Source organism: Phalacrocorax aristotelis, chromosome 2, assembly GCF_949628215.1.
Source record: "Phalacrocorax aristotelis chromosome 2, bGulAri2.1, whole genome shotgun sequence".
NCBI classification, from domain to species: Eukaryota; Metazoa; Chordata; class Aves; order Suliformes; family Phalacrocoracidae; genus Phalacrocorax; species Phalacrocorax aristotelis.
In genome coordinates, this window is record NC_134277.1 from 54,032,355 (window position 1) to 54,056,163 (window position 23,809).

At 41.8% G+C, this 23,809-nt stretch overlaps 1 protein-coding gene across 6 annotated transcripts in view; it reads right to left on the minus strand.

Annotated features, from left to right (window-relative positions):
- Positions 1–23,809, minus strand: part of BMPER (BMP binding endothelial regulator) — a 153,992-nt gene that overhangs the window by 109,783 nt on the left and 20,400 nt on the right. For 5 of the 6 annotated variants that reach the window (XM_075083606.1, XM_075083607.1, XM_075083605.1 and 2 more), the window contains exons 3-6: positions 18,468–18,567; positions 7,034–7,116; positions 5,409–5,499; positions 4,550–4,632 (exon numbers count right to left, since the gene is read on the minus strand). In XM_075083606.1, the coding sequence (XP_074939707.1) occupies positions 4,550–4,632; positions 5,409–5,499; positions 7,034–7,116; positions 18,468–18,567 (357 nt within the window). The remainder of the gene's footprint in view (positions 1–4,549; positions 4,633–5,408; positions 5,500–7,033; positions 7,117–18,467; positions 18,568–23,809) is intronic. The other variant, XM_075083610.1, reaches the window with a different exon arrangement.

Genomic DNA, 23,809 nt, shown 5'->3' on the forward strand with positions numbered 1-23,809 from the left:
TGACTGCTGGGGCCGGATCCACCTCAGTTATCTTCAGCCATCTCAGAATACAGGGAGCCGGGTAGGCTCCCCCTGTAGTTAACGGAGGACGATAGGCATCTGCAGAGAGTAATCCATCCCACATCTCTCTCTCTCTCCATTAACTGAAGAGAAGCTCAGATAAGTAGCTCAGACCAGACGTATTACTTCTGAATAGCTGCAGCTAGACAAGATGAATTCCACCCTCAGTGTCCAAAACACTAACATATGTAGTTTCTCATTACTTATCACAGTTGCAATGCCTGTTACTCATTGATTTCGGAACAGACTTCCTCGGTGCGATTTCCTTTTCTTTGTGCAAAATTTTCATTATGCATTTTTTGCACCCTAGCACTCAGGAACGTAAGTGACAAGACATTTCCTGCATAGACCCACGCGTACACCTGCAGACCAGGAGCTGTGTGTGTCTTGAGTCCCTCTGAGCATGCCTGAGCAGCGGTGTAAAAGCCCCCAATGATGCAAAGGAGATCAAGCCGAGGATGCTTTTAAATTCAACTCTCCAAGGGCCCCAAACCCCCATCGTCTGCTTCCAGCCATTTGGCTTTCACTTGCTTCAAATCATTTTGGAAGAGCAGCTAAGAAGCAAAATGATGCTGTCTGGGGACAAAACATGCGTGACCTCCCTGCCAATGGTCATCCCCATGACATGCCTCCCTGCAGAACAGACAGACAGTGTGACCCTTCCCATTCCCGGCCCTCGGCCATCCCAGCAATGCCATAATCCAGCCTCCAACTGTTTCCTGAGTGGGTCCACTCCCCTTCTCCCCACAGGGGTGTGGAGGAAGACGGGTCCTGGGCTGCGGCGTCTCCATAGTGCTGCGCGCTCTCAGCATGGCGGTGCCTCGTACCGCTGCATGCCTTGCATGCCGAAACACGCAGAGCCCATGGTCTGGGTAACAGTGGTGTGAGTCAAAAGGGGCTAGTTATAAGTTTAGATACTACCATTTAAAGATAAGCTTCTCCATGGTTACCGCTCTCACGCAAGGTCACTTTCCTGCCAAACCTCTCCTCCCTCCCTGGCTCTCTCTCCTTCCACCTCCACTTCCCCCCCAAATGTGCTACATCAAAAGAGAAAATGAAAACATTTAAGATAATCACAGTCTGACTATTTTAATGCAGGCTGTAGGAAAGGAAACATGTAAGCCAAGTGCTCTCACTGTGCAAGCAGAAACACACTCTCAACCTCATAAAAGTAGTATCTGAGACACAACACTTGATTAAAGCAACCAGTCCTTCATTTAAGTAGGTGCTTATGGTAGGGAAAATATCCAAGGTTTCTCTAGAACCTATCATGAAACGCAGGAATGGGCCAGACAGATGACTTATTGCGAGACAGCTGGGCTTCAGCCGGCGTGTGAGGAGATCCCTATTATCCCGTCCACCTTTCTTTCACAAATGCCTCTCCCCAGAGAAACCAGGCCATTAAAGGCCAGCTCGTTCACTCCTGACAGGCAATATGCATTGAGTGAGAGGTGATACATTTTCATTTTCAGCAAGAAATCTTAGTCACCCCAAGGAGCGGCTCACTCAGGAGAGCCGTAATGGAATACAGGGCCTTTCATCTCTGCCCCACTGCTGCGAACACAGCCTGGCTCGGTAGTAGTCCAAAAGTTATTAGCTAATGGGTTGTTTTGGTGACCTACATGAAATGAACTTGGTGGGTTTGGTCCGGTTTTCAGTAGACAATAACTAGAACCACAAGTGGTGTTAGACAGAAACCATATAAACGAGTTGAGCGCACGGCAGGTAAGGACTGAGTGAATTGCCCACATGTAGCTGTGCCATTGCTTTCCCTACTCTTCAGAGCTGAGGAGCGCAAGAGAAGACCCATGATCGGCCAGTCTGCTCTGCCGAGATGGGGATCCTCAAATCCTAAAATCCGTACTTTGTCCTTATTTGCACAAGCAATGTGTGTTAAAAACAATAACAAAAAAAATCTTAACAACCATTTTGCATTCTTTAGGAGCTCAATAGTACCTACTAGGCACTCCTTTGAGCTGAGAATACCACAAACCTGAACTACCAAAGACCTCTCCAAAGATTGGGACCCACACTCCCCTCCTGCTGACTTTTGAGTGCATCATTTTGCAACTGTAAAATTTCTTTTTTGTAAGTAATTCCTCATTTTAATATATTCAGTGAGCACAGGACAGCCCTACCTGCCTCTGGGAAAACAAACCCCAGCCATCCCTCCTTACTTTCTTCCTGCTCAATACTGCCTGCATTCCCAGCCTGAGCTGGGAGTGTCCCCAGGGAATGTCCCCAGGACAGTGAAGGCTTATGGAGTCCAGAATAAGCCACTGTTAGAAAAGCTTGCTCCCAAATAAAATGCAGAATTCACCCTGAAGTGAAGGTGTCTTCAATCCTTCCACCACCACCCCCTCTAAAATACCTTGACAATAATTTGTGCCACTTTCTCTGCCACTTTTCTACAACAGACTTGCTAAATAGTTACAATCTCAAATCCCAAAAAAATCTAATTTGGGGTGAGGAGCTACTTTTCATCCATTAAAGCCTGCACAAGTTACAGCACATCACACACAAGCCTGTTCCCAGCCCATCACATCGCATGATGAAATAAGTATCTTTAAAGAAGAAATCCACCAACTGCTTAGATAAGAGATTCACTGGAGCCCTGTTCCCCAAAGCGAATGGATGTAAAGCAGGCAGCCAACCACTATCACAGCCCTGAAGATGCCCCCATTATTTGCCTCCAATTTAAATTACGTAGGAATTAGCATGGGACCAAATTCCGAAGGAAGCAGGCAAGAGGCAGTAAAAAAAGGCATTGCGGAGAGAGGAAAGGAAGGTCAGGTGTGCCTTACACACAGATGGCATTTCTTTTGCTGTCGGTAAGATTCAGAATTAGAGCTGGATATTTTATACAGATGCCATTAACATCCAAAACCGTCAGACCACCTTTCTCGGAAGGGATTGTTAAGCCTCTTGCTTGAGGCTTTAAATCTCTTACTATCAGTAGCTGATGGTTTCCTTCTCTAAAGTACCTGGGACTGGTAACTGTCAAGAAAAGACCCTCAGGTCTGACCCTATATACCCTGTATTTCTTTATCTTTTCTCACCCAGATACAGACAAACACACACACATGTGCACACGCTCTTCTTAGCACAGTTGCTTTTGCTATTTAGGGAACAAAAAATTGATCGCCAACAACTGGGCAATAGGCAATATATGTACAGTACTTAGGAGAGAGCAAAGCATAGCCCATAAAGACTCAAGCATGTCTCCGCAGACTTCTCAACCATTCAGACCTGCCTTCCTCTGAGGAACATGAGTAAGGAAAACCAGAGTGTAAAGCTACTGCTTTACAGCTGAAGCCGAAGTGAGAGGGGGACCCACCGAGTACAGAAGGAGCAATGTTCCTCAGCCTGGGACAGGAGGCATTCAGCAGAGCAGGAGCCCAGGGTGTATATCACCATGGCATGTGTGACAGCATATTTTAATTATTACAGGATTAAAACTTAAAAAAGAAAACAAACAAAAAAAAACCCACCAAACCAAAAACCCAAACACCTGAGCAGCTTAATTCTTCACAGTAGTAGTGATGATTTAGTGTAAACTAATTTTGCAGATTACCAGGATTTTTTCCTGCAAAACAGTCCTTTGAAGCAGCTTCATTAAAGATGTGTGTGTCTGTGTATAAATAAGTATTAATTTTTTAATTCTATCCTTCTCTTCTTCCTGTTTTATTTTATTTTCATGCTGCAGGAGAGCTGTGCCCGGTACTAACAAAACTCTTGGCATTCTACTGAAATGTAAAGTTCCCCGGTCTTGCATTTTCAGCTGATAACCAGCCCATAGATTGCAACAAAAGCAGTGATTTGAACTTTGCATTTTACTGGTCTCTCAGATCACACAAGTGTAGTCAAAGTTATCTGCCCCAACTCATATAGCATTATCTTTTAACCTAATGGAAGTGAAAGAGAAGCCTGTGCTCATTACCCAAAGGATGCAATTATTACTTCCTCTCTATATTGTTGCTAGTGAAGGATAAAATCCAGGATATGACCTTTTCATTAAGCGTCAAGCCATAATCCACCTGGGACAGCCTAAGGAGGCTACCCTCATCCTTTCACTCAGTAATTCAGAGCAAACGCCCTTGCCACATACAGCTGAGAGGAATCCTTGGGAAAGATCAGTTTAAGGAAACCTCTAATGAATGCTGATCAATAGATGAAACCCCAAAAGCTTTCTGTCTCCTCCTGCATGATCCCATCAAGAAAAAAAAAAATCACTAATTTAACACATCGAACTTCTCCCAAATATCCTGTTGTATCTGCACACAGTTTGAGGTCACAGAAAAGAAAATAAACAGAGAATATGAGTGATATAATGTATTAGTGCAGTAAAATCTTCAATAGAAACTTGAACTCCAAGAGAAGAATGCATAATAGTGTTGAATTTCTTATATTTTATGCTTTGTTATGGCAATAATAATTTGCCTTTTGAAGTTCATACAGGGAGATACAATGCCAAAAGGCAAATACTTACAATGCAAGAGCACTTCGTACATTTATTTCCTTCAGGCCTAAATTCTTCTCCTTCATTGTAATGTCTCCCTTCAAATATACAACCTGGAAAACAGCATTTGAATAAATTCAGCTCAGGATAGCACACTGCCTTTTCCCTATAACATATCCCACCATAGGACAATATGAAAAGTAAATCGTACCATCCTCTCTGATACAAATCACTTCGGAAGCCTTTACAAAGGCCTTGAGAAACCCCAAATATCTTTGGGGGGAAAGAAAACATCCTTCTACAGCAGATAAATTTGCACCAATGAAGTTAAGGCTAAGTCAGATCTTCCATTAAAAGTGGCTTTGAAACACTTTTCCAAGGTGTAGTAATATTAGATGTTAGAAGAAATTATAACAAATTAGAACATAATAAACCCATTATATCACAACTGAAGCTGTGCTTACTGACAAAATCTCTGTCAAAATTAAATTAGCTTAGAAAAAACAGGTTAATCTGCCACCATGCTTCACAAAGGCAACCCACTCCCACTTCTCTTCAAAAAGCAAGTCTCCTCTTTTAGGATTACTTTTATACTTCCTCTCCTAACAAAATCCCAGTCATCAGCCAGGCAAACCCAGCTGACAGATGCTATGAAGAACAGCATAAATGCATACGCAGCTATTGCCTGTGCATCCTCCCGTCTGCATGTCCTCTACTGAAAAATACTAAGCATGCTCTTGTGTCATTTAGTGCATTGCGAGCCACTGGTCCACATTTTAGTAACTCGTCAAGTACAACAGAGAAGTTAGAGGGAACCTCCCACATAACGCTAGATACCATGAGAAATACAGTTGCATGTGTGGAACAGCATCTTCCTATGAAAACTCACCTGGACACACAGGACAACACATTCCCATGAGTTTGGAAGGGTTTTTGCAATGAACAACACACTGTACCTCCGACTCTACTATCACTCCTTCCTGAAAAAGAAGCAGATCAGACATGCTCATTGATAGCGTTGTGGTTGCTTTAACATGCAAAAATCCACAGATACTAGTGGTACAATTAAAGCAGGGCGCATGCGGCAGAGCACTGGATTTCAAAACCACTTTTCTTTCTGTACCTGTTGCCTGGTATCAGCATTCAGGTTAATCTACCGTCAAAAGATCCACTTGAGTCTCCCTGACTCCAGACACAGGATTTGCCTTAAAATGCATCAGGTAAGAAATCAAGCACCTTCTTAAGGAAGAGGAATCCTGCTTTATCAGGAATCCTTAGCCTCAGTAATCTGGCATGCAGCTCTGGTGAAGACAGGCCAGACACAAGACATTCTCGTCCTTCTCCCTTTGGAGGAAAACAAGACTTAGAAAGCAGATTAAAGCATCTTGTTCTGTAGAGGGGAGACGCTTATCTTTGATGCTTCCCCTGATAAGTATTAGTAAATTAACATTTCCTGTACTACTTGTTCAAGAAGTCAAGAGTCCCCCTGAACAAATCTGGGTGTGAGGACCTGTGCACAAAAGGCTGCTGCCTTTTTTGCTGCTTGCAACTTTGCACTTGGAAGCAAGGGAAACCTGTTTTCCCTCGAAACAGGCGTGAGTCTAGGGTAAACAGAATCACTCAGTTTTGCATTTAGACACTGTAACAGGCAATAAAGAATTGCTCATTTCATGTAGCTAGTAGAGATCAGGGTATCTAAATCCAAGCTATGAGTATCTGTTCATGAAGTGCAAGGATATAGAATACTGCTGCTCCAACTTCATTCTTCTCAGTGCACTTGTCTTTAAAAACATGGATGGGTTTCATAGAGAAGTGTCACAGAAAAAGAGAAAAATCTTGAAAGCCTTTTCTCCTATTTGTAGAAGCTCTTCATACTCATTCATCTCTCCTCTTTCCAACAGTTACAATTCTTAGTAGGTGCCTGAGTGTTGTTATTAAAACCAGATAAAATCATCAGCAAAAATTGCAGATCTATTCACAGACAGAAGCTAAAATTACCTACATAGTTACTTGTTTTGTGCCTGAAAATGGACAATCTTGCAAATATTATGGTTGCATACAGGCAATCTACAAAAAATACCACTGTGTGAACAGCACAGGAGCCCAGAAAAAGTGGGTTTGGCTGTGGGTTTCTTTTAAAGAACATCCCAGGCAAAATCCATGGACATATACACACAAAAGTGTCCAATTACTAAAATAATAATTTGTATCTCAGAAAAGGCTTAGCATGCTGAAAAATGAGGACTTATTTAAAGGTCAAGACAGCAGGAAATGGCAGGGCGGCATACCTCTCCTTCAGCAACATTGAGGTACTCAAGTCATATAAAACCTATCCTTCTGAATGTTTGGTTATATCTGGCCACATCTGAGTGGATTTAAACGACCCTAAATGCAAAATCCGTATTGTCCTTTGGGTATAAAATATCTCAGGTTATTTGGATTGGATAGAAAAGTTTCAGAATTTCATGGGAAAAGCTTACAACTTAATTATCACAGTGCTGATGAGATCCTTACCTGGCACTGGTATGTAACACAGGGATTGCTAGGGAGGTGCCATTTCATAGAGCTGTTGTACGTATTTCCTCCAAAACTACAATCTAGAGGAAGAGACAGAAGCAGGTCAGTTAGGCTGAATGCAGTCATCCTGTGGGAGGCTGCTGATGAGGATCACAGAGCAGCATCCTGAATGTGACCCATCCGCTCCCTTCGGTTAACAGAAGGGGTAGAGCTGACAACTGGGACTGACAAGAGGGATCGTGCCCTTGGAGGGCTGGAAGCAACCTCTGCCTCAGATGTCTGCTCCTGGTGTATGACTGGCCAAACTCCTTATAAACTATGACCTTTCAAGACAAATCAAAATCAGCGACAATTTACCTAAAAATGGATGTCGGTGGCCATTCTGCTACCCATTCAGGAGCTGCTCAGCCACCCATGTACTGGAGAAGGGAAAGGGAGGAGAGAGGGTAAGACAAGAGCTGGAAATGTTCATCCTGGCCATGCTATCCTCATCCATTAACCAAAACCCCAGGGAGAGCTCGTCAGCCAGCACAGCTCAGCATGGATGCACTGGCATCAGCCAAGCGACCCCTTCTTTATACTTTTTTTGCTTTCATGAGAGAAGGGATCAACATCGACACACACTAAAAGCCATCAGGCTCTTCTGTGTGGGTGGTGAATCTCTGAGTGGGGATATTTTGGAGTCCCACGGGGTTTGGCTTTATGTGTCTTTGTCCATTATATGACAACTTTGTTAACAAAGAATAGGTTGGTTTGTCCATGCACAGGAACAGCAAGCATTTTTTGTGCAAAATGAAGTTTCATTGAGCTGTTTGGGGAAAAAAAACTCATTAATTTTCTCATTTTTTTATTACATGTTCCTACTAGTTTCCTACCCACTTTTTCACTGTTTTCTGCTGTTTTGCAAAAGGGGAAACCAAAAAGGAACACAAAGAAAAGAATAAAATATCTCACCAGAAAATCAAAACAAGAAAAATCTTATTAAGTGGAAATAAAATATTTGTTTTTAAAGAGTTAATATTTTAATGCAAATTGTTTTAATTAAAAATTAATTTTTCAGAGAGCCAAAGTGTTTCTGAAAAAAATTTTTTAAAAGAAACACATACCCCATTTTCTGCAGAAAAATGCCCATCTTTCCATTTACTGCTTTGAGGGTTTTTCCTAGTCTATTTTATTCAAAATAGGCTTGATCAAAGAACCCATGAAACCAACAGGAGTCCTGCCAGAGACTTTGAAACACAGAAATATACATAGAGTCACCAAGCACAAAACTACAATCAGTCAAACAATTCCCACGGCACCATTCTCTTTCCACACCCTACCTCAGTAGCTACTCTAAGGCATTCTCTGCTGTGCAGGGTGCACTGTCCTGAACTGCTTTGAGCTACATTGTATGCCTTCTGAAAATAAATGTAAGTTATCAGCCCTATACCAGTAAATCTTTGAGCCCATTGTATAAGAAAACTTGAGGGTCACAGCTCCAAACTGCGGAGGAACTTTCAATACCTACAGAATCATCTTGTATTCAACTCCAAATTTAAAGAAAACATGATATACAGAGATCATTTACAAATGTGTTAACTGCCTCCAGTTAAGATCTTAAACAACAGAAGACTTTTATTTCAGGATTTGCAGAACTCAGTCATTTTTCTAGGCTAAGTACAGAGCAACACAGGAGAATTCTGCAGATGCTGTGGCCATTTCACTTATCTAAGCTGAAACAGGTACTTTTTCAAAAGAGTTGATCAGCAGTCTAAGAGCTGGCTGTAATAATGTAATCTTTGACAAATACTGAAAGGTACAAAGTATAAATCTGAATCTCTTTTTTTTTTTTTTTTGAGTAGCAAAGCCCCTGCAAAGTGATTTTGAATAATAAATAAGTGTTCAGGTTTTTCAGCATATTAATAAAGTTCTGTCTGAGCTGTCATAGACAGAGGCCAACACATCAAAAGAGGAACATGAAGCCCTATATGCCTCTTAGGTATTTTGAAGTCCCATTCCAAAAAACACCAAGCTAATCTTGTAGTACAGTCTCACTTACAGCCCACTGAAAACCCTGAGGAATAGCAGAGGCTGTTCAACACATTTTAGTATCCTCAAGTTGCAGAAATCCAAGCCATACTGGTCCCAGTCTGAGAAAGGGTTTACACAAATGCTGGACACTCAAGATGGACCAAGCTGTGTTGTTAAATATCCGTGTGTGTGTGTTCTACCTGATGGGTCTGGTGTCTTCAAAACTGTGCAGAATCAAGGGTCAGGTTGGAAACCAACAATTGCAGAATACCTTGCATATTTTCTCACTAATTATGTTCTTTAATTTAAAATGTTTTCTCTGTAAGAAAGCTAATGACCCTGAGCTAATCTGCACGTACATACGTGCATGTTAAACTGAAATTTTCAGTCCAAGGATTAGGCAGGTTGAGAAAGCATGAAGGTGGTGCATCCGTGCAGTCACCACTGCTCTAGCTTGAAGTGCATATCCAAACTATGCTACAAAATCTTCTCCCTGCAGCACCAGCTTCTGTCCCTGTGGAAAGCAGCAAGGGGGGAGCCAAACTCCACCTGCCTGTGAGCCACTTCTGTCACTGACCCATGGTGCTGGCAGCACTGGGGGACAGCACACCAGAAGTCACTGTGGCAGAGAGAGCTTGCAGGCAGCAAACAGGAAGTGTAGAAATGGAGGCCAGGATGGAAAAGTCTGCAGAAGCATCAGAGATACTAAGACTGCTCCTGAGCTTTGGCGTAGGCCAGCATCTTGAATAAGGGCGTCAGAGCAGCATTGGGCAGACACCAACGCGAGGCACAGTGGGAGCTGGATTTCATCAGATGCTCAGTTGCAGAAAACAACACAGAGGAAGGGGAGAGTTAGCCAGTAACACAGGCAGGCTTGGCAAGAGCCGGGGGAAGGCTGAAGGTCAGGCAAACTGAAGACAAGGCAAGAAAGGAAGTGCTTTACAATCTCTGGGTGAGATATTAACCTGTCCGTGACCAGAGGTGTGCCCTGACACTCTGCCCTTTGTACGCCCCAGAGCTACTCCCACCACTCACTCTTCAAAAGCCAAAGGAAACAAAGCTTACGTAGCAGCTAGTTCTTCTGAACCTCACTTTCAGTGTACAAATCTCTCAGCTGACACCTGCAAACATACACCCAGGCTTCCCTAGCCCACCTATTCATAGCATGGAAATTTATGAGCCTCACCTAAATTCAGCTGAGTTGAAACCCACCTGCCTTCCACGCCAACTCAGCTGAGCCATTCTAACTCATCCATGGTTAAAGGTCCGTCATACATAGCTTGGAAAGCAGCGGTCACTGAATAGTTCATGTCCAAAGGCATCAGCAAAGTCCCTGATGCCAATTTCTACAACCAAGTATGGCGGAACATACTTCAAGTTCCTAAAAGACATTTTAATTCCTTTTGGAAATATTAGTATATTAACTTACTGTCTCCATCCCATATTTGAAAGGGAAAGCAGGAGAAAAGAATAAATCAAGAAAGGTCAGAGCTTAGCACAATCACTTTGACGCCATCCACTTACTTCTGCCTGAATACGTACCTAAAACTTTGAAAGAAAGGGCTATATAGGAGGTTTTCAAGAGGGGAACCCAAAAAGCCTGAGAGTGTTCTCAGTAGTACAGGAAAAGTAACAGATTTGACATTAATAGGTAAATTTGATCCCATGACATATACCCCATAAGGAAAACCTTTAGGATTCCACATACGGAAGGAAGTTACATGTCAGTGTTTATATCGATTTTAATGGAGGTAAGGTGATTCATATCAGTCAAGGAGTATGTCCTAATTTGTTGGTCTTTCCTGCTTCTTTCTTTAAGAATAGCTGGTGTTTTATTAATGTAAAATATTAACTTTCTTTTAGTTGTAGGTTTTGTTTCTATTACCTACTTCAGCCCAAATAGTTCAGATAAGCCCTGGATAAACATGCAAGCTTAAAGTTGCTTATCTGAATCAAACCGAACCACTGAATACTTTGAAGTTGGTCAGTTGTTGTATATGCAGTGGAAACTGCTAATTACCTTCTAGTCACCTCATAAAGGCAAAATGATCCTCTAGACTTGAGTCATTCCTGCACAAAAAAGGACAATAAAACAGTTGTTAAATTACTTCTAATTTACTAATTTAGCTACTTTGTTTCAATGTTGTGCATGCCTTACTTGAGCATCTTATTTTTGAACATAATAAACCAACCTTTAGCTGGTTTTATTTGAAAGAGAGCAATTTAATTCCAAAATAAGAATCCTCACATGGAATTGGACTGGAATAGCAAGAGAGGCAAATTATAGCAGATTTTGTTATTGGCATGTGGACAAGTTGACAATCAGGAAGCCATTTGTCTTTCCAAATCCAGTAACATTGTTAAATGACCCCTTTTTTTGCTCCCCGGGCAGGCCAGCACAGACCAGTATCATGAAGATAGGGAAACTGACTGTGAGAGTATAGTAGTGCTAAAGCTCAACCAGTGTCCTCGTGAGTTCATTAAAAACAAGCCTTTATTACTCAATTTGACATTGCCTAATAAGATTCCAGAGGAGATTTTTGCTTATTTTAGGCTAATGAGAATTTTATAGACAACTCATTTCCGTATTGTCCCAAGAGAAAGTGATAGATTGGTGCACAATAGACTGGCTCCCCATCCCTCATTTTTCAGCATCTTTCTTCTCCTATTAAGTCTTTTTCTTGCTTTCCCTCCACTTTCTATTTCAAAAAGTAACCTCTCTATTGGCATGGAAAATAAACATTAGGAAAAAGAAAACAGTCAGAAGACATGTTTTATTTAGTGTTTGATAAATTAATCCTCGGGGAGGTATCCAGGCATGCTAACACTAAATACCAGTTCTAGCCAAAAAAAAAAAAAAAAAAAAAAAAAAGAAAGGAACCCAAACCAAAAACCAAAAAAACTCCAATAACTTGTACATTCTGCAGTATTTCCCTGGTATGAAATCTGTTGGCCAAAATAAGAAAACTGTGAACACACGTACATCTATTATAAGATATATTTTTCACATGTCTTAATGTTAAAGCCATTGACAGCTACTAGAAAATTAAACTTCCTGTTGGGTAACCCTGGTCTTCATTTGTCAACACAGAAGCATGAAAATATACACAAAATCTCCCATGCTTATTAAGTCTTACTTTAAACAGTGAAAATCCAACTCTTTCCTCTGTAACCGAGTACAATCAAACCTATTTGCAGCTGACCCATTGCAATTACAGTACCCAAGGGATGCAAGGCACAGGGGCCACGTAAAGGGCATACAACAGAGCAGAACAAAGTGGCCACGGGGGTGAGCTGTGCCAGGACTGCAAAGTTCACAGACACATGATGCAAAGCAGCTCATATTCGCTGAGCAAATAGCAGCAGAAACAAAAACATGAACTCCTCCCAGTGCTGCTATTGCCCCCTGCACCCCACTGGGCCTGAATTTCACCTTCCTAAATGTCTTGTGTTTCACAAATATATATATAGGGGGAACAAATCACTCTGCAGGGTCCACAAGACCTTCGTGATCAAAAATGCCATACAGTTAGAGCTGCCGTTGAATCTCAAGCTGATACTCAATGTGCTTGCTCAGCCAGGCAGCTGGAGAACTGACTTCATGACAAGGGGTGTCATGAACGATGTTGCTTGGTGACACGGTTACTTGCTATTTATACCCAAATTCCTCACACCAGCAAAATCACCCACGAGCAGTACGGCTTACAACTTCAAAGTCAAACAGTAAAATAAATTCTTATTCCAGTAGTAACCATCCTAAGATGCTTATCATGTTGTTCCACAGAAATGTTACATGTGAATGTTGTGTGAAGCCTTCATCCTGGTCTTCAGCATCCTTTCACTTTGCTGCACTGGACACAATGTCCACACACAAGGTACAAGTACATCCACATGCCACCATGAAGGTTTCATGCTATTTTCTAATACAAGCATCCCGAACAACTCCTCTGTGATTGTAAAAGCCTGGGTAACTGATGTTTGACTGCAAAATTATTTATGACAACATGACAAGACAGCTCATGAAAAGCTTCTTCTATAAATGGAAAATTATATTAACCAACATAATAAGAAAATCTGAAATTTGAGGCTCTACTGAACATAATATTATGCAGCAGATATTCAAGGGATATGAAATATATGTGCAAAGGCCTTTGTAGAAAGAGCTAACTCAAAGGAAGGATGGAGAGATAGAGACCTTTTCTTAGGCATAACCAGCAGTAATCAAAGCTGGCACCATGATGATACTGGATAATACTGTCCTCAGCAGCTACATGTCACTTCTTCAAAATCCCTGCTTTACTTGAAATACAAAGCTAGAAATTGAATGAACATTGAGACAAACCTGTACCTCCAGCATCAAGAAACAGGCCTGCCTGTTCAGAGCTGGAGCACGCTACCAAGAGACTGAGAGACAGTGAGAAAGGCCAAGAGATAAGTTAAGGCTTGATTGGGTCAAGGGTGTCATGACAGGGTGATGTAACAGAAAGGTGACATCAAAGGATGTCCCCAAACCATCTCTGTTTCCATAGCCAATCTCTGACAGATGTCAGGACTAGATTATTCAGATGAAGGTGAAAAAGATTTTAGTAGGAAAATATATAATTATCTTCCCAGCCTATCCCCTTCCGTCCATGTACTAGACTGCATCCTTGTCACTGAAAGCTTGCCTTGGAGCATGTGAGGATGGGCTGCAAGTGATAATGCCCCATCAGGGCCTCACACAAAGTCTCCCCTGGTCAGTCTTATAGCAGGGCACCAAACTGGTATCCCATACTAGGGGTCTCCCACAGGCGAACAAAGTGCCGAATGTATGTATAACTCCTGCATGGCATTAGTAGAGTAGCCAGAACACTGATAAACTCATAACCTTCCTCTAACATCCTTTGCAAGCCAGCCCTAACAGTTGAAATTGGCTGCATTCCTCAACCATAATATTTGCTATAGTTTCCAAGAAATACAGAATTAACTATGATATCTTCAGATATTCAATATTCAGGGGAACTAGCACTGCTGTTGCCTGGGCTGTCATTCCATTCTCTGGTAGACTCCAGATCAATAGAGCACAGCATGTGAACCTCTAAGATGATTAATTAATTAAAAAAAACCAACAACACAACACAACAAAAAAACCCACAGTAACTCTCAGAAGTTAATAAGGGTAGAAAAGGCAAAATCACACATGCAACGTGAAGGAAACTTCAGAACAAAAAATCATATCTGTTGTAACAAATACACACCAATTTTGTCTTTGCACATCCATAGAAAAATAAAAAAAATTCTTACGGTAAATGAGCAGAGTATGGTACACAGTTCTAGAAATGCTAATTTTATGCAGCCCTGAGCCAGTAATACCATTTCTTCAGAGACCAAATCACTTATTATTGGAGGTGTAAAGAGCTCTATATCCAAGTGACAGGTTTCCGCACAACTAAATAAGAAAATACTACCAAATCTGTATCTATAATCTCAGTGATCTCATATATTTTCATTAAGCATATTAAATAAAATGAGAAATGAAAAGTGGCCTATTTATCCTATGCTAAAGTAATAAGAGGGCTTAATTTTTTAATATTTTCAAAATTAATAGCATGCTAGATGTATATAATATGTTTTATACACTACAGTAAGTATCTGTCAGAAGAATAATCTCATTGAAAGTTTTCACTATTATACCCAGCTGTTCGCATTCTCCTTGCAGCAGGGAGCCATACGTCATGGGCCTACATTTCTCTCTTCCAAACTTTGCAGAAACACACAGCAATAGAGCACCTTGCCCCATTGACTTTACTATGCAAAGTCCTATGAGCCTAAAATTAAGAATAGTGTTAAAACACATTGCTAGTCTGGAGGATTAAAATCTTAAATAAAGCCAAATCTCTGAATATGTTAGGGAAAGCATGTTTCCACCTAAATGAATTTTCTGATTACAAAAGCTATATTTGCAGCTGTTTCTTACTTTTTTATTTATTAGGAAAAGGGAAAAAAAAAATGTTATAAGTTATGTAAGTAGCGTACAAATATCCAAATGGAAGCAAGGGAGTTATGCTCAGCACATGTCAATTTGCAGGAAAAATTCTCTACCAACAGTTCAATTCCTCCTGTATGCAAAGTTCTAAACACAGGAGTTCAGCTGGATGCACCATTGCAGGCATATAGCATTTCTTTGTTTCAGACTACTACTTTGCTATCAGAGACACTGGGCCTACATACCCGGTCCTCATGCACTCCTCATAACAGAATAAAATATCCTGGCAGCAATGTCACAAATGAGTCATGAGGGGTGGTTTCCTTCCTACACAAGCCAATTTTGGAAACATACCCTTTGGTCTTGATGTTATCCTCCTGACGTTGTACTCAAATGACAGAATCCATTCATTCATTCATTCATTTCTTCACAAGGTAGGAAGAAGTGAAGCTATCAAAGAGAGCTGGCAATAGCCCATAAGGCCTGATTAAGTTTTTTTAGGATTTGGGAACAAATCCAAGGAAAAAGCCATCAGGTTCTGATGTCTTTTCTTCATAACATTTTGTTGAGGTTTAGATGAAATGCAACCAGTTAAAAAAAAAAAAAAAATATTTAAAATCCCTGTTTCCCTTTTTCTGCTTGCATTCCCTGTAGGCACTCTGGCAGCTTGACAAAATAGTGACTGTGAGTAAGTGCTGCAGGGCCAAGTCCTGGCTGCAGCTGAGCTGCTGGATGGGGAGGGCCGGGGAGCTGCTGGGACACCAAAGGGAGCAGCTGAAGTACTACATAGCCAGGCTGGTGTTTGCACCCTTGATTCCCCAAATACTCCCTACGGGACACTCAGTCTGGGTTTTGCACAGAACAGAGCAGGAGCTTCAGCAGCGTTCAGAGTAGCAGAACAAGAAGCAGCTTCCTTGGGAGTAGAGGTGGCTCCGTCAGCCTCCTCCCGTGGCACCAGAACAACCTGGTGACAATCCGTCACGTCAGGACTGCTGTAGTTATACAGGTGCATAGTTAGCTTTACTTTTCAGGAAGAGCAGAAAAACTTATTCAGAAATTTTGCATTTACTTGGAGAACTAAGCCCTCAAATTTTTTAAATTCTGAAATTTAAAGCTCTTCTTGCATCTTAAGTATATAGGAACTGCCATCTTGAATGAGACCAAATGTCCTTCTAGCCAAAATTCGGTTTTCCCATTGGAGAGCTACTGAGGGTTGAGCTGATCCTGCTACAGAAGTGTTATTTATAATACTAAGAAACAGTCGTTAATAGGTAATTGTCAGCTCAGAGCCCAGCATTGTATTTGTAGAGTTAGGACTGTTTTGTCCTGTGTGCACCCATTTATCCTCACCTACATTAGCTTCCTTGGCCATTTTGTCATCAGTTGTTCAATGTCCCAAGAACCTTCTGCAAATCCTCACAGGCAGCCCTCCTCCTTTGCTACACTAAAGAGGTTAGGTCAGCAGCAGCAAACTTTGTGTCCCTCTTCACCCTTTTTCTAGATCATTATTGAGATTGTTGACAAGTTGAAATCTTTGCAAGAATCTTCTGGTAACATTTTTCCACCACGAAAATAACTATACATCGTCACCACCTGTTACTTATTCATTGATGAGTTTCTCTACAAACTGCTTAGTTTCTGTAGTAGTTTTTTGGTGAGGGATCTTGTTGGATGCCTATTAGAAATGCAGGAAGACGACATCAGTTGGATCTCTCTACCCATATGCTTATGATAAATTCAGATAACTAGCATTTTTGTGAGGCATCACTCTTCTTCCCCCTTATATTGCAATTATCCACATGCCTCCTAATTCTATTTTTGAACAGTTTCTATTGATTTTCCTGTTAGAGATGCCAGGCATACCAATCTGCAGATCTAGGCTCAAGGCTATTAATAATGTTCTATAAGAACTCACCCCAATTCAGGATAAACAGAATATCTTACAAAGAGTCTGAATTAAAGTTTCCACCTCATGATAATAGCCCATACACACTAATATTGGTATCCTCAACTTTGAAACATTAATATTCCTCAGTGTAGAATCATTTTGTATGCATATGTGCACCTACGCATATGTATGTGTACAAAATTTACATGCAACTGACCAACCACGCATCCTTCATCAAAACAGAGAATCAACCTCCAGCTTAACCAAACCAATGTTTAGGAATCTTTTGCTATAAAGCTGACACTAGACACAATTTGACAAAACAAATAAATTACATTTAATTTATATAAAACTTGTAACTAAAAGTTCTTACACTTTCAGTAATGCTTTTTTTTTTTTCCCTACTTCACTTCCTGTTCTTTTAAGTGTCAGACTTTTAGACAAATCCTCGAACTGGAGCTTGCCAGACCTATTCCTAAGTCGCACCACAGAAGCAAATCATGAGCACAGCAGCTAACAAACCTCTGCAACCATCCAGGAAAAACACATATCCATTATATGTCTCTTCCATCTGAATTGCAGTGTAATCTGCTTTCCTGCATTTGTATTTCCTCTGGGAAGGCAATAAACGCTCGCATTTCCCAACAATTTATCCTACCCTATCACCCTCCCAAAGCCACTCTATCACCACTGGGGAATTAAACACCAGAAAAAAACTAAAGAAAAGTAAAGCTGTCTGAATCCGACATTCTCCACGTCAATGATTACGTCAGCAGTCCCTCAGCAAAATTAGTGTTTTAGGGTATATTACTTACTGCGTTGATATAAAAAAAGATTAGTTTTCAACTTCATCTACTTGCATGTTTTTCATGCGGATAAGCATGGTAGTTACATGCCATGCATTCTTACAGAGTTCATTTATTGATTTTTTCTATTTGATAATTAGGTTGTTCTAAAGAACTTGGAGGATACACTGTTGGTCAAGAAACAAATGTACAGTGTTCAGCTTGATGCCCATTTTGGCTTTAAAAAAAGTCTACAAAATTATTATTTGAATCAGGAAATATTAGTAAAATGAATATAATTTGGTTGGTTTGATTCTAGTTTAGGGAGAAATAAAAATAGTCACGGATAATTACTCAGCTCTTTGTTACTCAGAAGCATTATTCCTATTCTGTTCAAGCACACAAAAAGTTTAAGGAATTCCTATTGACCGGTCACTACTAGCAGATTGATTTTTGACCTCAAATATTTCTGATAGGCAAAGTTAGAACAGGAGACATCTCTCAAAAGACTAACAACATACCAATGAAGTACAATAAAGATGCATTCCTAAAAGGTTGTTGTCGTGCAAGAACTAATAATTACAGGAGGAATATGTGAATTTGTGCCTCTCCACCAGCTTTGGAAACACATTGATTTTAATTGTGGTTACTGCCCTTTTTGAGCCTCTGGTGACAGCCAAGTCCCAGCTGAGAAGCTCCCAATTTTGTCCTGTCTCTGGCAACGTAAATGTGAACTGATAACATTCTAAAAAGAGGGAAACAACAGGAAAGGAACCGCACCTTTGCAACGCTCACAGCAAGCTCCTCTCTGCTTAATTACGAGGGCACAGTCTTTGGAGAGCATCGGACACTTCTCTCTCTTGCATGTCACTTCCTTATTCTGGAAAAAAAAAAAATTACAAAAGCTGTTGCAGGGGAACTAAATCCAGGGCTCAGTTCCTTGCAACTCAGAAAATAAAACATGAGGCTAGCACCTTGCCCTTTCACTTCAGGAGATGTGCTTGTGATTCAAAACACCTTTCTGCCCTTGAAAGAACGCAGTAGAAGACAGTCTCTGAATTATCCAGGAACTCAAGTAAATGGTGTTTAAACTCCACTTAGACAGTAATTCGTAACCGCGACCCATCATAGTACAGAAAACATGCCCCATTGAAGAAATTCACTTTATTTAAATGAACAACTAGCGACATGATGTGCTTGTTAAAATATCCTCAGGGTCTTGAGGTGCTGCACAACTCAGGAATCATTTCTTACAGTGGCAAAAGGACAGATGGCTGAGGAAAAGGTGGCAACCTCAGAGGAAACAAAACTTTCTGTCACTGCTGAAAATCATTTTTAGCTGGTGGTATTACCTTGCTACCCGGAGGGTCTTCGAAAGAGCCTACTATATACTATGCTAGAAAAGAGACTAATGTAATTCATCTTTCTCCCTAAAATGCTGAAAATCAATAAACAACACAAGCAGGCAGAATCACTATACATTACAGCGTCATCTTTCTATGGCAAAAAGCCAGCGATAGTCAAAGCCAAAGAGCACGTTGACCACATTAAGGAATGTCAATAGAGGATGTGTGACAGCAGGCAGGAGAAATATTCCATTTATAGCCTGGCTTGCCCCTCTGGTGTCAGCCCTTCTGGTTACCCCTGCCTTTAAATGAAGGCAGAAAACAAATACTTTGGGGGTTTCTTTCAGTAAAATTTTGCTACTTTAAATTCCTGAGTGAAAGTAGCCCTCTGAAGTGACCTCCACCTATAATTAGTAGCTCAGTTCATTAAGTGACACAGGTGGCCATTTACTAGATGCAAGCACCCACCTCACCCAATCTTATGACTTAATTAGAGACCAAAAAATCAAAGGGCTAGAAAAATGTAAATCATAAAACTAAAGGGAAAGAAACTGTGCTTTCCAGTCTTTTTCTTTTGCTCCCTGTGGCCTTATTCAAGGTGCCTGTGAAGGATAACACGCAGCTTTTATTACACTCCAGCTCTTTGTCTAAAATCAGAGGTTTATTTTCTTCAAAGTCACTGCCTGATCTGATGGGAACTATAAAGGCACTTCAATCTTATCAGTGTTTAAATGAGGACTCACTCTCACCAAGCCCGTGTGAAATCAGCAAATGAGAATCAGGCCCTAAAGCGCAGCTGCAGCGACACAAATGACTACTGTAAAAAGCCGGGTCACTGCTAGACGCTGGCTGCTCTGCATCACTCCAGCACTGCAGAGGAACAATAAATGCAATATATCTGGGAAGTTAAGCTAAATTTATGTCAGGCCTGTAGCTCTGGACTGGCACAAAGCAGCCACGGCACAGCAGTGCAACTGGCTGAACAACTTCTTTTTAGAGCAAAGGGTGAGATCTTTATTCCCTTTACGTGAACAAGGTGCCCCCCCGACTTCGCCTCCATAAAGCCTGATGAAGGGCAGCAGAATCAAGCTTTACACACAGTCTGTATTTTAAAGGGTTCTGCTAAGATCTGATTCTTTATACTGAGAGTTTACTCAAGGAAAGATTTAATAAGCCTACCAGCCCCGTTACCTTTATCTGTGGGAAAATCTTCTGCATGGTGACAGCAGGTTTGAAGGGTGGGCAAAATCCAGTTTAGGTTAATGTTCCTTTGGAGAACATGATTTACCTAGCTGCAGCATGCATCATGGACCTCTGCAAGATGCACAGTGCCTTTCTAGGCCAATCTAACTGGGTAGGACCCACATCTGGGAGTCCAGCAGGCAGCTACCCATTTGACTCCCTCTTCAAAGGGAGGAATCATTATTGTGGATGGCAGGGCAAGAAGTAGATCACAGCTCCTTACTTCTTTTTGTTCCCTGATTCCCAGGAGGCTCTTGGGACAAACACCTCATGCAGCCCAGCTTCCCAGACAGCTTCTTGCCCTCTCCCCCAAGAACTGGCTGCCTCTCTCTACCCTCTGGTACATCCTGATGTAGTTTCTTCTTGCTGGTGATAAAAAATGTTCCTAAGGATGACTCCAACACACATATTTCAAACAGGAGCTACTTGCTACCATTACTAACAAGCAGTCTCCTGTTTGGCCCAGATCACTTCAGTCAGAAATATTCTCTGCCAATGACAAGTTTGGTACCATTGAGCCAACCCGGTTGGGCAGCCAAATTTGGATCTTACTCTACTTCCCTTATCACCACCAATATTGGCGGCTCAACCCCAAACTCGGGACCTGGATTACAGGTAAGGATGAAAGCAACTGGAAAGAGAAAGCAAAACTGCGCCGGGCTGTACAGCCTAGTGAGTGGAAGGTTTCCTGGGAGGGAAGTTGATTTTGGAGTTCATGTCCCAGTGCCGAGGGTTGTTTTACATTAAGCAGCTGTTCCATGTAAAGTACATTAGTGGCCTACAGTGCAGCGACAGGGACCGAAGGGTCCTCCCCATTTGGAGGGTGCCTTAAGCAGTAGGCTGCAGGTTCATATTTCTTTTTTTAGCCCAGTAGACCTTGAACTATTTGCTGTTCAGTGGCCCAGCTTCAGCAGAAGAGGGGCTTGTTCCTCATGCTCCCAAAAGCCACCAGTCCTGACAGTGAGGATGCTTGTGGGGAAAGCAGAAGGCAAACCTCTGAATTGCCTCTGGAGACAGAGGGAACTGAACCTGGATTGCTGGCTCAAAGGTGAGTTTCTACTGCATGGTGCTAAAAGGCAGGCAGGAGGTGCCACTGGCACACACACACCTCCCCCCCTTTTTTCCTTTTTTGCTTCTTTTTTAAAGAAAAGGGCAAGATCAGCTCTATCCCTTGGAGGAGAAGCTCCAGCCTCCTGCCTGCAGAGATACGTCTGTGTATCCCACGTAAATAGAGCCAGTCTTTGCCACCACAAAGAAGAGTGGCTAAGCCCTAAGCAAGGTGGGATTTGCAAAGCTATTATTTCTCCTCTCAAGCTGGTATTATAGGCAAGCCCCACACAGCTCCAAAACTGGCTGTTTCAGATGCCGCCCTGGGGTGCCTTTCTCCCTGGCACAGGAGCTAGGCTGTTCTTCCAGGGTGTGAGGTACAGCACCGCTCAGGGGCACAGCTCCCATGGCTCCTTTTGGGGCTTTTTGATGAACAAATATACAGTAGAGTGACAATTGCAAGGTACTGCCCCAACGTAGTCTTCACAGCAAAATCCCTGTTGTAGTACACAAAGATGAGCGTAGCTCCTGGGAAGCGCAGCCGAGTGTGTCTTGCTTCTTCTAGGACCAAATTTAACCCTGTCATTCTTTCCGAAAATCCTGTTGTTTTATCTCAGCGCTGCATCTTGTGGAAAACTAGGCCAGCAGACATGGAGGAAAGGGTTAATGTACCATGCAGATCAATCATAGGCCAGCAGTAGATAAAACAGGGCTGGTAAATCATTGTTTAGTCTATTGCAGTCAGGCATTATCCAGCACAGATCTCCTAGGCCCACTGGGTGTAAAAGCACAAAGATAAAACAAAGAGCAATTGTCACTTGGGGTTTGTTTTTTTTTCCTTCACCCTGTGGTCCAAAACACTGCTCTTAATGTGTACTGTCCATCTGCTTGTTTCAATTTTGCTGCCTCCTTCCCTCCCATTTCACAAGGGCAAAGCGTAGGGCAAGAGCAAATGGACTTCAGCAACAAATCCGTTCCTTCCAAATACAACCCCTCCTACCCCCAGTAATCATAATTCATTACTTGTCCCAGCCATACATTTAAAAAGTTGCTAAGTAGCTGCATGCAGGGGAGCTGTATTACCAAACCTCCATCTGTGTTGTCAACAGTTTCTCTGGAGTTGTTGAAAGCTCTCAGATACTTTGATTTTTGCTGTTCTTAAGAGAAAACTTCTTAGACAGCAACATTCAGAAGCCAACAGTTATGGGAGGGTAGGGGATTTTTTTCGTTTTGTTTAAAGGACATGCACTCTGGCACCGGGAAGTGCAGAAGAGGCACATGGCTCATAAATACATAAACCGTTTGCTAAATCAGAAACCTGGGAGTCAGTCAAAATCCATAATAGGATCCCAAGATTCATAATAAATAACTTTTAATTATAGTCCTGCACAATAGTTATTTTAAACAGATGGTTTATAGATTCACATCTGGGATTTTTTTTTTTTTTTTTAATTTAGTGCTCAGGCACACACACAGAAAGGGAGAGAACCTCAGCTAAGGTTTTTATTAGTGTTGGAAAAATACGTATTTTTTTAAAAGAGGTCAGGCTGATCCAGAACAATGCTGCCACAGCTGACGCAACTCCCCAGTCAGCATTCGGCTCAGCAAAGGGTTCACGCTGGAATCCCAAACTCCCTCAGAAAGGAAAATTTAGGGAAGTGCTGGAGGATCACCCCAGACTCCTCTCTTGTGCCCAATGAGTCCAACTCACTTTTTAATGCATCTGGGAAAAGATCAGAAAGTTTTGTTGGGTGCTCGTGTTTCTTCCCTCTCTCACGCTTTGCCGTTAGGAACCAAAGGTCTCTTCTTTAACTTGGTGTGCAAAGGCCATGTTAAATCCCCATACAAGAGAGAGGCACTAACCAGACCTAATACCAGCGTTACTGTTTCATGTTACCTTTACTACAACCTTCTCTCAATGCAATTTGTTCACCTTCCACATACACCTCGTATTTTTACCTTCCATCAAAGAACTCCACACAAAATAGCCCATTCTGGTGACAAAATATATCAAACTAACAGCCTTAAACTCATGTGGTACAGTTAAATAAAATGCCAACATGAAAAGAAAAAGAAAAAAAAGAACCACTAAAAAGAAATCTGAATATTTGGCAGAGGTCTTGGAGAGGACGTGTGCCAAACCACAGCTTGAAAGCCGCAGCCAACTTTCTACAGGGTTCCCCACTGGGCTCCTGCCGGCTCACAGCAGCCACCAGGAGGATGGCTCTTTTCAACCTGGGTTTGGCTTGGAAGAGGAGAGAGAGAAAAAAAAAAAAAAAAAAGAAAAATCAGGAGTCCCCTTCGTTTCTCAGGGCTGTACGACGGAGCGCCTCCACCAGCAGTACCCCGAGCCCACTGTTGTGCCGTCACAGCTGGCTGCTGAAGACTTTGCAGATGTGGGCTCTCAGGGGGCTAGACTTCCCCTGTGAGAGTCTGCTTTTCTCTTTTTTTTTTTTTGCTTTTGCTTTCTATGTACTGAAAATGCTT